The 15386-nt window shown below is 37.7% G+C and overlaps 1 protein-coding gene across 1 annotated transcript in view; it reads left to right on the top strand.

Annotated features, from left to right (window-relative positions):
• The window catches only part of NUF2 (NUF2 component of NDC80 kinetochore complex), a 30535-nt gene extending 15392 nt beyond the window's left edge, over positions 1 to 15143 (top strand). Inside the window, exons 7-14 of the mRNA XM_083357557.1 lie at positions 3054 to 3127; positions 4688 to 4784; positions 6635 to 6697; positions 10155 to 10292; positions 10994 to 11134; positions 12313 to 12488; positions 13264 to 13399; positions 14231 to 15143. Coding sequence (XP_083213683.1) covers positions 3054 to 3127; positions 4688 to 4784; positions 6635 to 6697; positions 10155 to 10292; positions 10994 to 11134; positions 12313 to 12488; positions 13264 to 13399; positions 14231 to 14350 — 945 coding nt within the window. The 3' untranslated portion in view covers positions 14351 to 15143. The remainder of the gene's footprint in view (positions 1 to 3053; positions 3128 to 4687; positions 4785 to 6634; positions 6698 to 10154; positions 10293 to 10993; positions 11135 to 12312; positions 12489 to 13263; positions 13400 to 14230) is intronic.
• Positions 15144 to 15386: the final 243 nt, after the last annotated feature.

Raw genomic sequence — 15386 nt, 5'->3', positions numbered from 1 at the left:
TTAGTAAACAGCCCAACCAAAAAAAATCCCTAAGACTGCCCTCACCCACACAGACAGGCAAGACACCAGAATATAAACTGACAGCAAACAGCATTCCTTAGTAGCACTGATGATGTTACCTTGTAAGGGGTAATGAAATATCTGCATGAAAACAAGCAAGCTTAGAGACCACCAAGGACTCCTCAACTAGATTACCACTTGGAATTCATCAATCATCTAGGCATCAGGTACGCAAGCAAAGATAATACCACTTTTTAGAAGAATTATTCATATACCATTCAAAAGAGACAATGAGAGAAAAAGGGAACAAAAAGACCAAAACATTTCTTCTCACCAGGAATCAACATCCAGAGGAATAGAGAACACCAAGATTAACATTAGACCAGACATGTCAAACACAAGGCCCGGGGGCCAGATCCGGCCCATGAAGTGTTTTCATGTGGCCCGCAAAGCCATCCTGGAAACAGTGAGGGAACGGCCCCCACTGCCTTGGCCCTGGCCCAGAGACCCTCAGATCTGTCCCACTCCTGCCCAGGCCCCCATAGGCCCCCATGATGCGAACGATGTAGAGCTGGCCACGCCCACCCAGTAGGCCATACGCACTCTAGCCACGCCCACCCAGTAGGCCACGCCTACCCTGGCCATACCCACCTGGCCCCCTGAGGGCAACCGCAATGCTGATGCGGCCCTCAATGAAATTGAGTTTAATAATTTAATAATTTAATTTGTATACCGCCCTTCTCCCGAAGGACACCCCTGCATTAGACTAATGATCAAGAAGCAATCAGTACCCCAAATCCAGGAACTGCTAAACAAGCTAACAATAAACAGCCCAAGAAAATAACCATCAAGACCACTCACCAGTACTGACAGGGCAAGCCACTAGAATACAAAACAAGAGCAAACTCCACTCCCTACTGGCACTGATGATATTACCTAGTTTGGGTAAAGAAATGTCTGCAAGAAAACAACCAAGCTGAAAGAGCATCAAGGACCCCTCACTTCAATCCTAAGCTACAAATATTCTCTAAAAGTTAAATTACTTTGCTGAAAGTCCTCCTATCCTTAGGTTTAAAGAACATTCACCTGCTTAATACTCTGACCTGCTGAAGAAAAAAGAAAGCTTTTTGAGATGTGGATCTGCTGCTGTTAAGAAAGTGACATTTCTCTCCCTTTTCTCTCTAGTTTAATTAATCATGGAGCCACTATATCTTGCTTTCATGTGTCTGTAGCCAATGTTGTCCGTTCAAACTTTGTGGCAGAACCTGGAGCTTTTACTGCCTGAGTTGTAGCTCAGCATAAATGTATTAAATAAGGATACAGTTGCAAGAAAAAGTATGTGAACCCTTTTGGATTATGTGGTTTTTTGCATGAATTGGCCATAAAATGCGCTCTAAACGTCATGTAAGTCACAACAATAGAAAAACACAGTCTCCTTAAAATAATAGTACACAAACATTAGCTGTTGTCATGTTTTAATTGAAGATAAGATGGAAACATTCACAGTGCAGGATGGAAAAAGTATGTGAACCTTTGGACTTAATAACTGGTTGACTCTCCTTTGGCAGCAATAACCTCAACCAAACGTTTCTTGTAGTTGCAGATCAGACCTGCACAACGATCTGGAGTAATTTTGGACCACTCCTCTGCACAAAACTGTTTCAGTGTAGCAATATTCTTGGGATGTCTGGTGTGAATCGCTCTCTTAAAGTCATGCCACAGCATTTCAATCGGGTTGAGGTCGGGGACTCTGACTGGGCCACTCCAGAACGTGTATTCTGTTCTGTTGAAGCCATTGTTTTGTTGAATTACTTGTATGCTTTGGGTCATTGTCCTGTTGCATCACCCATCCTCTGCGGAGCTCCAGTGGCGGACAGATGGTCGTACGTTTTCCTGCAAAATGTCCTGATAAACTCTGGAATACATTTTCCCATCAATGACAACAATCCGTCCAGGCCCTGAGGCAGCAAAGCAGCCCCAAACCATGATGCTCCCTCCGCCATGTTTTACTTTGGGGATGAGGTTTTGATGTTGCTGTGCTGTGCCATTTTTTCTCCACACATAGTGTTGTGTGTTTTTCCCAGACAACTCACTTTTGGTTTCATTTGTCCACAGTATATTTTGCCAGTAATGCTGTGGAACATCCAGGTGCTCTTTTGCAAACTTCAAACATGGACAGATGAAACCAAAATTGAGTTGTCTGGGAAAAACACACAACACTATGTGTGGAGAAAAAATGGCACAGCACAGCAACATCAAAACCTCATCCCCAAAGTAAAACATGGCGGAGGGAGCATCATGGTTTGGGGCTGCTTTGCTGCCTCAGGGCCTGGACGGATTGTTGTCATTGATGGGAAAATATATTCCAGAGTTTATCAGGACATTTTGCAGGAAAACATACGACCATCTGTCCGCCACTGGAGCTCCGCAGAGGATGGGTGATGCAACAGGACAATGACCCAAAGCATACAAGTAATTCAACAAAACAATGGCTTCAACAGAACAGAATACACGTTCTGGAGTGGCCCAGTCAGAGTCCCCGACCTCAACCCGATTGAAATGCTGTGGCATGACCTTAAGAGAGCGATTCACACCAGACATCCCAAGAATATTGCTACACAAACAGTTTTGTGCAGAGGAGTGGTCCAAAATTACTCCAGATCGTTGTGCAGGTCTGATCTGCAACTACAGGAAACGTTTGCTTGAGGTTATTGCTGCCAAAGGAGAGTCAACCAGTTATTAAGTCCAAAGGTTCACATACTTTTTCCATCCTGCACTGTGAATGTTTCCATCTTATCTTCAATTAAAACATGACAACAGCTAATGTTTGTGTACTATTATTTTAAGGAGATTGTGTTTTTCTATTGTTCTGACTTACATGACGTTTAGAGCGCATTTTATGGCCAATTCATGCAAAAAACCACATAATCCCAAAGGGTTCACATACTTTTTCTTGCAACTGTATACTCTGACCAGTATAATTTCACTTTATAGTCAGTTGCAATTTTTCTATAATATGTTGAATTGCATGTAATGTAAATTCTTTTTCAAAGAAAACATCAATGGATAAAGAGCAACAACTTCAGGTGGCAATCCAGGAGGCAACACGGAAGCTGGAAAAGATGGAGTAAGATAACTTCAATAAGTTCCCCCTATTAAAATTATTAAGAATCAGTTCATAGGACTGAAGAACCTTCTACTGGGCATAGAATTTGTAGCAATATTTTGAAGAATGCATGTCTGAATTCCGCTTAACATGCGTCAACTTCCCTCCGCCCTGTGCGTTCCCACAGAGAGGGCCTCCTCATGGTGCCACCGGTCAGAGAATGTAGATTGGTGGCCCCCAGGGGGAGGTCTTTCTCTGTGGGCGCCCCGGAGCTATGGAACCAGTTACCGGTTGAGCTCCGGACGGCGCCCGATCTTCGCTCCTTTCGCCGCGATCTGAAAACATACCTGTTCGAACAAGCCGGCCTGACCTGAGGGGGGGATTGGTGGGGTTTTTACTATCATTTTATTGGGGTTTTATTAATGTATTTATTGTTTTTTATGGGCATGTATTTAATTACTTTTTAATTTTTGTAGCTTTGTGTTTTATTCTTGCCCTGTACACCGCCCTGAGTCCTTCGGGAGAAGGGCGGTATAGAAATATTAATAAATTAAATTAAATTAAATTAAATTTTCCCATGGATTCTCTTGTTAATGGCATTTGAATCAAAGATTTGCCATAGCACGTTGTTACTGGGAGTTGTAAACTGGCTCTGGATGTTCAGTGCTTAAGACTGTTGATAAACAGGTGCTGCAAGGGTGCTCTTTTGAAGTATGTCTCATAAGGAAATTTTGGGGACAGTCCTTCAATAGGTTTGTTCTTTATTACTTCTTGTCACTTATGGGAGTAAGTGTTATAATATGAAATTAAAGCCTCCATGACATGACGAGTCAGGACACGGTCAGAGGAAGGAAATAGTGATTTCTTTCTATGTTTTCTCAAATTTAGCTTATTTCTCCCAAGGAGAAAGTCACTAAGATTCCTTCTCCTCCAGTTTTTCCATTACATATACCTATCCTCTTTTGCTCATGCCTCTTAATGGATAAGGAAAAAAATAGCTTATTTTGTGTGTGTGTGTGTGTGTGTGTGTGTGTGTGTTTGATTCCCAATGGAAAGCATGGTTGAAATGTTTTTGGAAGGACACATTCTCCCAATGGCTTATTGGAACCAAATTGGTTCCGTTTCTATAATATAGCCTCAACATTACAAGGATTTGATTTCAGTTAAAAAAGGAATGAGATTGTGCTTTTCTTGGGCCAAGTTCTTGGAGCTCCAGTCACCATTTTAGGTGCAAATAACAATTGAGTTCCTTGCCTAGATGTGGCTTGGATTGATAAGGGGTCATGTGTTTCTTTGTGTCTATCATATTGGTTTACCTCCCGTGCCATTTTCATGCAAGAGCTTTAAATTTCATCCTCTCCAAATTAAGATTTTTTAAAATCTTGTGTATTGAATTGAAATTGTCTAAGCAAATATCTATAGAAAAATGTTTTATATACATATCTAAAATTTTACATTAAATATATTGAAGAACTTAAGATTGCCAAGTAGCTTTATCAAAAAGAAGCAGCTTTTTTGTATGTTATATTTATATGTCAAATTCATTTTTCTCTAAACTGAGCACTATTTCTATATACTCAGTATTATTCCTTTAGACCAACAAGTAGAGTTCAAGGAGCTGTCTCAAGAAATTCAAGAACTACAGAATAAACTCAGTCAAGAATATCAGCAGAAAACAGTATGTGTTCTTCTTACTAAAGTTCATGTGATGTCCACAAGCTATGCTGTGTTTAGCTGTCCATTACACAACAGCTTAAGGGAAGTTGTAAAATATATACAGGTAGACCTTGACTTATGACAAGTCTATTGGACTTATGACAAGACTATTGGAAATGATGTCGGACCTACCAGGGGGCTACTTATGACCTGGATTCGAAGTAGCAATGGTTGCAACTCCCCCCCACATACACACACACACACCCTGATTGCATTTATAGTCGTTTGTAGCGTTTTGTGGCCACAAAGCTTTTGCCAAAATTTGACATTTACTTTTGGTTTTCAACAAAACTATGACCCTAGTGCAGGGCTTTTCAACTGGTGGTACATGTACCTTTTGTGGTACTTTGGCATGTGGCAGGTGGTATGCGACTGTCTAGAGAAGTGTAGTGAAGGAGGGGAATGAGCCGAAGTGACCCAAGCCTGAGGGAGAGGCAGCTGCAGCTGCAGGACTGTCTGGGCTTGGCAGAAGCCCCAGGAGCCAGCAGGGCTCCAGCTCATTGGTTCCAGCTCATTGGCGCTTGTGGAAGCAGTGCGGAGCTGGAGTTGAACTGAAGAAAAAAGGTTTGAGCGGAAAAGGGAAAAAAAGACAACAAGGAAAGAGAAGGAGAGCTCAGCAGGCTGGGAGGAAAGAGGGAAGAAGAAGCAGCTGTTGCTGGAAGAAAAGACCCCCTGGTTCATTTTTTCCAGCCAGGAGAATGCAATCAGTGCTGATGAAATGAAAAGCCAGCAGACAAGCATGTCAGAAATGAGGTGGGTTAACAACTTTAAGATCTGAGGACTTCAAGTCCCAGAATTAACCAGCCATGATGGCTGAGGAATTTTGGGAATTGAAGTCCACAAGTCTTAAAAGTGCCAAGTAGTGGTGTGTATTAATAAACATGGATAAATTCAGTGTACAATTTGTCAGTGCAAAAGGAAAGTGATTCAGCAAAGGAACCGCCACCGAAGAAATTAAAACTGGTACTTTTTTCCTTTTTTTCTACAGTTTGTAATATTTTATTAGATTATAGAATAAAATGCAAAAATATAAAAGCAAATAGTAGAACACAGTGGGGAGGAAAAAGGGAAAAGTGAGGGGGAGAAGGGAAAAAGAACAGATTTCCTCTGTAGCAGTAGAAAGAAGCATTAACATTGAACTTCAACTGTTTACTTTTCCATAATATTATAAACTAGCCATTTCTATAACAACAAATGAATCAGTAAAACCCAAAATCCCCCCCTTTTTTTTAGTCATCAAGTTTTTGACACCTAAGCACTGGCGGTACTCAAATATTGTCATGTCTTAAAAGTGGTACAATCTATGAAAAGGTTGAAAAGCCCTGCCCTAGTGAACCATTGGTTTGCTTAATGACTTGTGGTGTTTCTATTAATGGCTGGTCCAAAAAAATGGTAAAATTGTGTTGGTCATGTGACTGACCCATTTTATGACCATGTAGTGGTCATTATCGTTAAAGATGTATATGGTGTAGCACCATGACATATTATACAATACTTTAGCAGGATTGAAACTGTCCATTCATTTGAGTCATCTAGATTTTCCATGCCCGTAGCAGCCACATTTTCTGAAATTCTGTCTTTCCACATTATACCTTGTTAATATTCTGTAAGCAAGCTGAGGTTATATTGTTTTAGCAACCTTTTGGTCCATAGATCATCGGAGTATTTATCCTTTATATTTAAAGTTTTGATGTTATAATTCAATATTTTTATTTTGTGTATTGCTATTTGCCACTTAAAATCTTCTGGGATTGGGACAAATTATAAGCATTGGAAATAGGTTTTCTTAATTGTTATGCAATTTTTTTGTAGAATGTTTTGCAAGAAGTGATCCACCAAAAAAGAATGGAAATTGCAGAAAAGAATAAAAATTTAGTAAGTAGCATTCATGCAAAGTTCAGTAATTGTACAAAAACTGGTAAGATTCAGTATGCTTATCCATAATAGTTTACATACTGTATAATGTGAGTATCTTTGAAAAATATTTCAGAGATGCTTTATTTTAAAATCATAGAATCAAAGGGCTGGAAGGGACTTTGGAGGTCTTCTAGTTCAACCCCCTGCCCATAGCAGGAGACCTTATATCATCCCAGATAAATGATTGTCCAATCTTTTCTTGAAACCTCCAGTGATGGTTCACCCACAATTATGAGAGGCAAACTGTTCCATTGGTTAATTGTTCACACTATCAAAACATTTCTTTTTGGTTCCAGTTTGGATCTCTCTTTAATGATCTTCTATCCATTACTTCTTGTCCTGTCCTCAGCTTTGGAGAATAAGTCAAGCCCTCTTTTCTGTGACAGTCCCTCAAGCACTGGAAGACAACTATCATGTTCATCCCTGGTCCTTTTCTTCAATAGGCTAGACATACCTAGTTCCCTTAACCATTCATCTTACAGTTTAGCCTCCAAACCCTTTGATATTTGTGTTGCTGTTCTCTGCACTCTTTCTAAGTCTTAGCATCTTTTTGTGTTTTGTGGTGACCAGAACTGGATGCAATATTCCAAGCATGGCCTTAGTAATGCAGTATAAAGCAGTACTATCACTTCTTGTGAACTTGATGATACCCCTCTGTTGATGCAGCCCAAGACTATATTGACTTTTTTGATTACTGCTGGTTGATACTTAAGTGATGATCCACTAGGACACCTAGATACCTCTCATAGTTACTATTATTTATTTATTTATTTGATTTGATTTGTATACCGCCCTATTGTTGAACCAGGTACAACCTATTCTATACCTGTGCATTTGACTTTTTCCTGCCTCTTTGCAGGATCTTACTTTTCCTACCACTGAACTGCATTTTGTTAGCTAGGGCCCAGTGCTCAAGGCTGTCAAATTTTATATCACTTTATGTTTATTACTTTTGAAGTGAGATTTTTTTTACATTAGGGATGTGCAAGCTGGTCTCAGGCCCAGAGTCTGTTGTAACAGAGGTATTTTAGGGTCAGAGGGAAGGAAAGCTAGCTATCTAGAGATGGGGAGAAGGAGGGGAAAAACATGTTATACCAGCATTGCCCTATTTATCCCTTAAGCCACCTTTTATTTTTCTTGATTGAAACCTATTTCCACCCATTTTGCATAAGTGAGACTGTGTCCTCTCTAAAGTGGTCCACGTAAGCTTCCAGATAGAATGGATTTGCATTGTGCATCAAGCAAAACACTTTTTTTTGCTTTTTGAAGATTGGAACACATCAGCTCTTTGAGTCATACATCAGAAATCAGCACTTTGGATTCAAAGGCAAAAAGATAGTTGAAAGCATGTACGGGTGTGCATGTAATACCAGTTTGCAACTTTTTGAAACGGTCAAGATCATGCAGCTGCTTTGCATTCTTGGGAAGATATGTATTTGGTTTAACAATTTGCTGACATGTACTAACATGTACATCCCTGTATGATCCTAAGAACCCCCTTTGAATTGAAATTACTGCACATCTTTTTAATAAGCGTGCGGAAGTGTTTTAATCTTTTGAAAAATAACTTCTCCCTCTGCATAATGCACAGTTCAAAAATAGTGCATGGACAGAGGTAGACCAATTTCCTTTCCATCTATCTTTTTTTGTTCTATTTTATCTGCCATCAATCAATTTCAATCTATTGACAGTCCTAGACCAAACACAAGAAAAAGACCAGCAGTGCAATGCTGATAAAAAAGGACTTTTAAGTTGTGATAAAATCTGTCATCTTCATTTACATCACTGATAGACTTGATTTGTTCTAATGTAGGCATTTTTTCCTCTTTGTGATGAGGGATGTTATACACTGCATACTATATTAGTATTGGTGTGCTTTATAAATAGCATGGTCTGTAATTCCACACCAGGTATGGAAACAGTACTCTTTCAACACAAGCTACATTGTATTAAAAATGGCAGTGATACATGAAGCCCACCAGTATCATCCAGACTTGGCCTAAAATTTTCAACAAAAAGACCCCCAGTATGGCATTTATCAGAAATGAAGTCAGCTCTGAATGTAAAATGATATTTCCTTCCCCATCATGAAAATGAATGAGAAGCAAGTTTATTCTGACTGTTGCCTGGTTTCCCTGTCTTGTGAGTTGGAGTAACCAAACTGCATTTCACCCCCCACCCCCTCCATGTGTAAGAACAAAGAAGTGCAAGGCAAGGACAAAAACATTTAATATTGACAGAATTAATATACATGCTCTTACTCTGAAGTAACTTTAGTGGGTCTTATTCCTAAATCAGTATGCATAGCCTCACTTATTCTCTGCGTATGACAGGGAGGGGCAGGGTCAACGTATTTGTCCTGACCTCGAACTTACTGGTTTTGAAATAGAGCAGTATCCATTACTGTCTCTTCCATGTTTTCCAGAAGAGTTTTGGAAGTCCCGGATATTGCAACAGCAGAATTTTGAAACTGCAAAATTCCCAGAGATCCCCAGCAAAGACATAACAAAATATCCTGTCTCTTTGGTGCCATCTAATGATCACTGGAGAGGAATCATGTTCTTTCAAACATCTACCCCTGTATTGAAAGAAATGGGTTGCTTTCTTTTCCTTTTCAGCAGCCTGATGCTGGGGTGACTGTCAAAAAAAGCTATTTACGTTCTATCAGACTGAGTAACTTGCCTTAGGAACCACATTTTTCCTAAATGTAAATTAACTTTATTGTAACTACTATTTAGTATACATATCAGAAAAAGAGTAATCATGAGCAGAATCAAATTCATATTCTTTCAGCCAACAACAAATCTTCCTGTAACCCTTGAAAGAAATAAAACCTGCAGCAAACACGTCAAACCATTACAGACAAAATATACTATTGACAGCAGCATCATAGAATATTGCAACTGTCCTTACAGTTGCCTAATCCATTTCTTGGAGGCCAATCTCAATAGAATCTTTTATGCATTTGGGAATGTGTGCTGCAATCTCCAAGTCCATTAACAAAAAGATACAGGAAACTGCAATGATGCAGAGTACAAGGATAAATAAGTAACTGATTTTGGCAACAACATTTTCCAGCCTCTAAATCTGGAGAGAAAATATTTATTGACAAAATATCTTAAGTATTAAACAGTGAAATGCAATCTTAAATCTGGTCAAATAGAGAACTTTATATTTAAGAATGCCTTGCTATCTATTTTATGTATGTTTTTTGTGTATTTCTTATAGGAAAATTACCAGTCCTGCAATTCATTCATGTTAAAAGAAATGGACTATGTGTTATGCTCTTATTCTTTTTCTCCAAAATGTATACACTAACACTGAAAATTTAGCTGCTTAAGATTTATTTGATAATCAAATGATTTTAAACTTCTGAAAGCATTAGGATTAAAAAAAATGTATTCTCAATAAACAGAACGATCTGAAACTGACAATCTGTTACCTAAAACAAGAACAAGAGCAGTTGAAGTCCAGGATTACAGAGTCTCCAGAGAAACTCACTACTTGCAGGGAACGGATGAAGCAGACACTGCAGAAGATTAAAAAAGACAAGGTGAATCTTAATATTAAAGGCACTTTAGTTGCCTTATCATAGCAATTAAAATTGATAAAGTCAGTATTTGTCAGATTTGCCTCCCATAGCTTCATAAGAATATACGTACATTTTTCAAAATTAATACAGTTAACTGTATCTTACATATATGTTGTAATAATGAAAGCCAGTTAATATGTATCAGAACTGCAAAATTTGACAAGTGTCTCAACTGTTCTACCTTTTCTATGTCTACAAAAATATTTAAATCCATGTCCTCCCCATCACTCAGCTGTACTTCAGGATTAGTATTGTTCCCTAACCATGGTTCCAAATATTTAGCTCTTCATTACTTGAATCAATTTATTTCCAGCTCAGATATTAGTGAATCTATAGAGAAAAACACAGGAAAAATCTGGTGTTTTTCCCCAGACCATTTTTATCCTAACTAAATTGAAAAAAGGATTATAAAATATCAATTATTGAGATGTGAAATATTGTTTGGTATCTGAAAATTTATTATATCAAATGTAAGATAATCTGTAACACAGTAGAAAACTAAATTACAAAATAAAAGATTGAAAGAAAGGAATTGCTGACAGCAATAGTATTTCAGATTTAGAACACAAGACTAATTAGACAGTTTCATGTGGATATAGGTATATTATGAATGTTGCAGCTTCACCCACACCATCTCAATTCTGATTTTTTTAATTATAAAGCAAGAAGTAATTGAGAAGTATGAAGCTTATAGAGACTTGGTAGAGATGTTTCCATCATGTCAACTGGAGGTCCAATTGTACCGAAAGAAAATGCAAACACAAGGAGCAAATATGGATAAGCTATCAAATATATTGGCCCAGGTTTGTGCTATTCAAATATAATATCTATTGTTGATAAAATATTTTGAGGTACTTATTCTTGGTAGAATGTAGTCCAAAATAAATCATGGATTCAGCACAGCGTTAGCAGAGAGCTCATAAAGACACATATTCTTTACTGAAGTTTGCCAATTCCTCTTCAAATTAGAGGAAAGTAATGGAAACCCATTACCTAGCCCCATTTTTCTCAATTTATATTAAGTTTGAACTGGGAAAATTATATTCCTGCAGGAAATGGATTGGAAGGCAAAATTATATTTAAGATACATTGAGGCAGAGTAAGATTTTGTAAGGTTCTGGCTCGACTACACCCAAGAAAGCAGAACTCTTGAAACAGGAATTGTTTCAAAAGGAACTTTTATTGAGAGATAGTGATAGCAAGAGAGCAAAGCAAGATCTAAAGTTTTCCTGCGCTAATTGCTACATTAAAACTTGTTTCACAAAACTCCACCCCAGAGCCCAACTGCCCAGTTGCATCCAGCCAATCCACAGATGCAAAGTTGTAATGGGAACCAGAGCTGATAAGGGGTGGTTCCCAGGTGCTTCTCCAGATTTCACAAAGGGCTGGAGATAAGGCATATGGACCCTGGCACATTCCATTCTCCTTTTCACACAAAGATACACATCAAAGTTGAAGAACAAAGCAGAGGAAGTACTGCCACAAGCCCCCCTCTCAGCAGAGGAAAACCTCCCACTAGAAAGTGAAAAGAATCATTGAAGGGGTTTTTCACAGATTTTGCCTGAGACCCCCAATTTTACTAGCAGCAACTTATGCAAACAAACTGCTAACAAGTTTTCCACATTGTCATGAATTTTCATATTGCGTAAAAAGCTCATTTAATGTCGAGCCAATCTACTCTGAGCAGAACAGCACATTCTTTATGAACCCATAATAGAAAAACTTTAAAAACATTTGAAAATCAGTCTTTGAAACCTTGGGAAAACAATAGCGTATATCTCTGTTTAGTCTATTTTTTTCTCTTTGCAAGAATATGTAAATATTACACCTCTTTCAAAAGCTCTTCTTGCAAAATAAACTGGTTTACTAAATGTGGCTTGCTCAGATGTTGCATTTGTTTAGCTCTTGTTTAGCATTTGAAGTAGTATTTTCGCTAATTAGTGATATGTCTACTACTTGCATTCTAAAACTTGTTTTTCAGATCAGAACGTTAGAGGATCAGATTGAGAATAGCACAAGTGGATTCAAGAATGCTAAGACGGAAGAAATGTCATTGAAGAGATTAGTCACAGTTAAACGTGAAAAACTTGCTGCTGTTGAAATCAAACTTAAAAAGATATATGAGAATACTGAACTGCAGAAACAGGCAATAACTGAGTATGAATATTGTTAGATTGTTTAATTCTGCTTATTTTGCTAGCATCTTCAATGCAGTTCAAAATTAGCAATCTGGAAAGAACATACTAAAATATACTGCTTTCTGGAAAATAGGTATATTCTTGAAGAACTTCATGCTGCTTTTCTGTCCTTTAGCTCCCTGGGAAAAGTAACTAATAATGGCAACGACTTTAGTAAAATCCATTTGTCATTTCCGAATCATTCACAATTCCACTGTAGTTTTTCTCATCAAAAAACTCAAAATTAGGATTTGGATCCCAAAGGAATGCAAACAAATGGAAAATTATGCTTGATCCTAGATAGTTTTGCCATTAATAGAGGCACATGACAATATTTACAACAGAAGATAGTACTGTATTCAGATAACATTCCTAAGAGACTGAAAAGCTATCCTTTATTGCCATTGATACTTCAAGGAGTTGATCAGTAAGATACAGATTTGTTATCCAGAAATATTTGGTACCATTCTCTCTTTTTTTGTTCCACTCACCCTACTGTACAGAGTGAAGTGGAAGGAACTCGGACCATTTTCCAGTCCTGTCTACTTTTGAGAATTAGGGCTGGTTGATGTTTTCCTATCCCAAATTTCATAGAAGAAATGGAACTTACTAGGATTGCCTTTAACCATTAAATAATAAACCATAGGATCCCAGTTTTTTTAATGTTTATGACCTACTTTTTTCTGCATAGAAAAGATTAATTAAATCTTAATTTGCGGGTGATGCTTTTAAATAGTAAAAATATTATTTTCTAGATACTGCAATAAATTTCAAGAGAAAAGAGGAGCTGTCTGTGAAAAACTGACAACAACAGAGACAGAAATCATGCAACTCAAAGGTTTAATTCAACAGCTCAGTGACAAAGTTGGGAAAGAGAAGGTAAAAGAGAAGGTGAGTGAATGCAGCAGACACTCATGCTGACGTGGCTTTTGTTAAAGCTCCTCCAGGCATGATGTCATCCAGCCTGCTAATGTCATCTGCAGGGAGGAAAGCCTTTATGCATAGGGCTGTATATTCATTGGCTTCACTCTCTGCAGACATCAAGACTGAGTGCGCCAATCCTTCCAGGGGGCAAGTATCATCTGAGTAACATTGGCCAGCCTTATCCGGGCATTCATTTGCTGAGTGCTTAGCATAGCATAATGCTCGAATGGCTGGTGTTTTTAAAGTTTCACAATACATGTACAGCCAGCCCTTAAATGGCTCTAGAACAAAGATAAAGTGTTGCACAAGACTTCATGTGGCACCAGCATTCCATTTCTTTGCCCTGGAGGCACAGATAAAATAGGAGTCAAACACTTGGGGCACAGTTCTTTTTGCATTTTTTATGTAGCTGTGAAAGTTTGAAAGGAGCAAATATGTGCAGTATGACTTGGAATTGCTTATCAAACCCATTTTGCCACTTAAAACTCTTTGGTAGCCCCTAGCCAAAATGTACCCTGGGTATAGTTGTCCTTGATAAGGTTGAACTCTTAAGCCTAAAGAAATTAAACAGCTCGGCTCTTGAGAAGTTGTAAGGGTAAGAGACTCTGAACACTTTCATCCAAAATGTTTTTTAAAAAAAAAAATAAAAGAGGTTTAATAGGTTTAGCAAATGTCTTTTCTTTATACTTCTTAAAAATGAAAAATACATCACTTAAGGGAATGTATATTAATATGCCTAGATCTCATGTCTCTTATAAAAAAATAATGTCTGCTGATCTTTTCTTCTGCCTCTTTAAGGAGATCTACCTCAGCCTGAGGGTTGGTTTGGAGAAATACCATGAAAATATGGTCAGGACAGTGAACAGCTACATATCATCCAGAGAAGAAAAAATTGCTCAATTAACTGGACTTTTTTGATATTGTAATTCTAATTATTTTACATCATTTTCTTGATCTAAAAATATGGAGTAGCCTGCTAATTGCAAGAACTGTAGTAGAGCTTACAAATCTCTGTTGAAGAATTGTCAAATGACTATTTTCTGCTTTCCATTATTTTAATATTTCCTTACCTGAATAGAATTGAGAGATGCAAACTTGAATTTGCTTTCATCAGATAATAATAGTAACTTACAAATGGACATATATTTATAAATTTTCTTTAGTCATAAAGATTTCTGAATATAAAAGTTTATAAACCATAACCCAACATTTTCTCTGTTAGATTGGTTCTTTTTAATCAAATTGTAAAATATCACTTAAATTTTCAGCAACAAATATTGGCCATTTAATTTTTTAAAATTTTGAGATCTTATGCATACTATTGTAGATAGTTTCTGTGGTACCAATTATTTTAACAGCCCAAATCTCAAGATTACCAAGATACTGGCTTCCTTGCAGGAAATCTTGTAAACATTTGAGCGAGCACACCATGCTTTGCTAAGAATTTTAATCTTGAGATTTGGGGTCCTATGAACGTCCTCTGAATGACTTGCATGAGCCAAGGTGTTCACTGGCATCATGTTTCTGATTGTGGGCTTACATATGATGATTTAGAACTCTGCTAAAAAGAAAAAAATTAAGAATCACTAACCTACATGTTTCATTTTTCTACATAATAAAATCCAAATTTCATAATCTTGTTGTGATGCATTAATGGTGATGTATTGATGAGAAACATAACATGGATAAAATTTTCTTTAAAAATTGTTAATTGTATCTAAAGGAATCTTTAGCTCAATATTAATTGGCAACCCCACATTCCGCATGTTATATGCTCCTGGCTACTTTCCTTTTCAAGCTTGCCTGACCAATAACCAGCCAAGACACAGTGAAGGCCTTTTGTTTTGTTTATTACAATAAGTGGGGAGAGAAGCTATCAAAACTTGGCTGTCTCCAAAATTTGAACCCAAAATATTCTCTTTATACAATCCTATCTCAGCCGCCACATCCCTCT

This window comes from Vipera ursinii, assembly GCF_947247035.1.
Source record: "Vipera ursinii genome assembly, chromosome: 3".
NCBI classification, from domain to species: Eukaryota; Metazoa; Chordata; class Lepidosauria; order Squamata; family Viperidae; genus Vipera; species Vipera ursinii.
The sequence above is the reverse complement of the archived record's forward strand: the minus strand, read 5'-3'. Positions and strand labels throughout refer to the sequence as shown.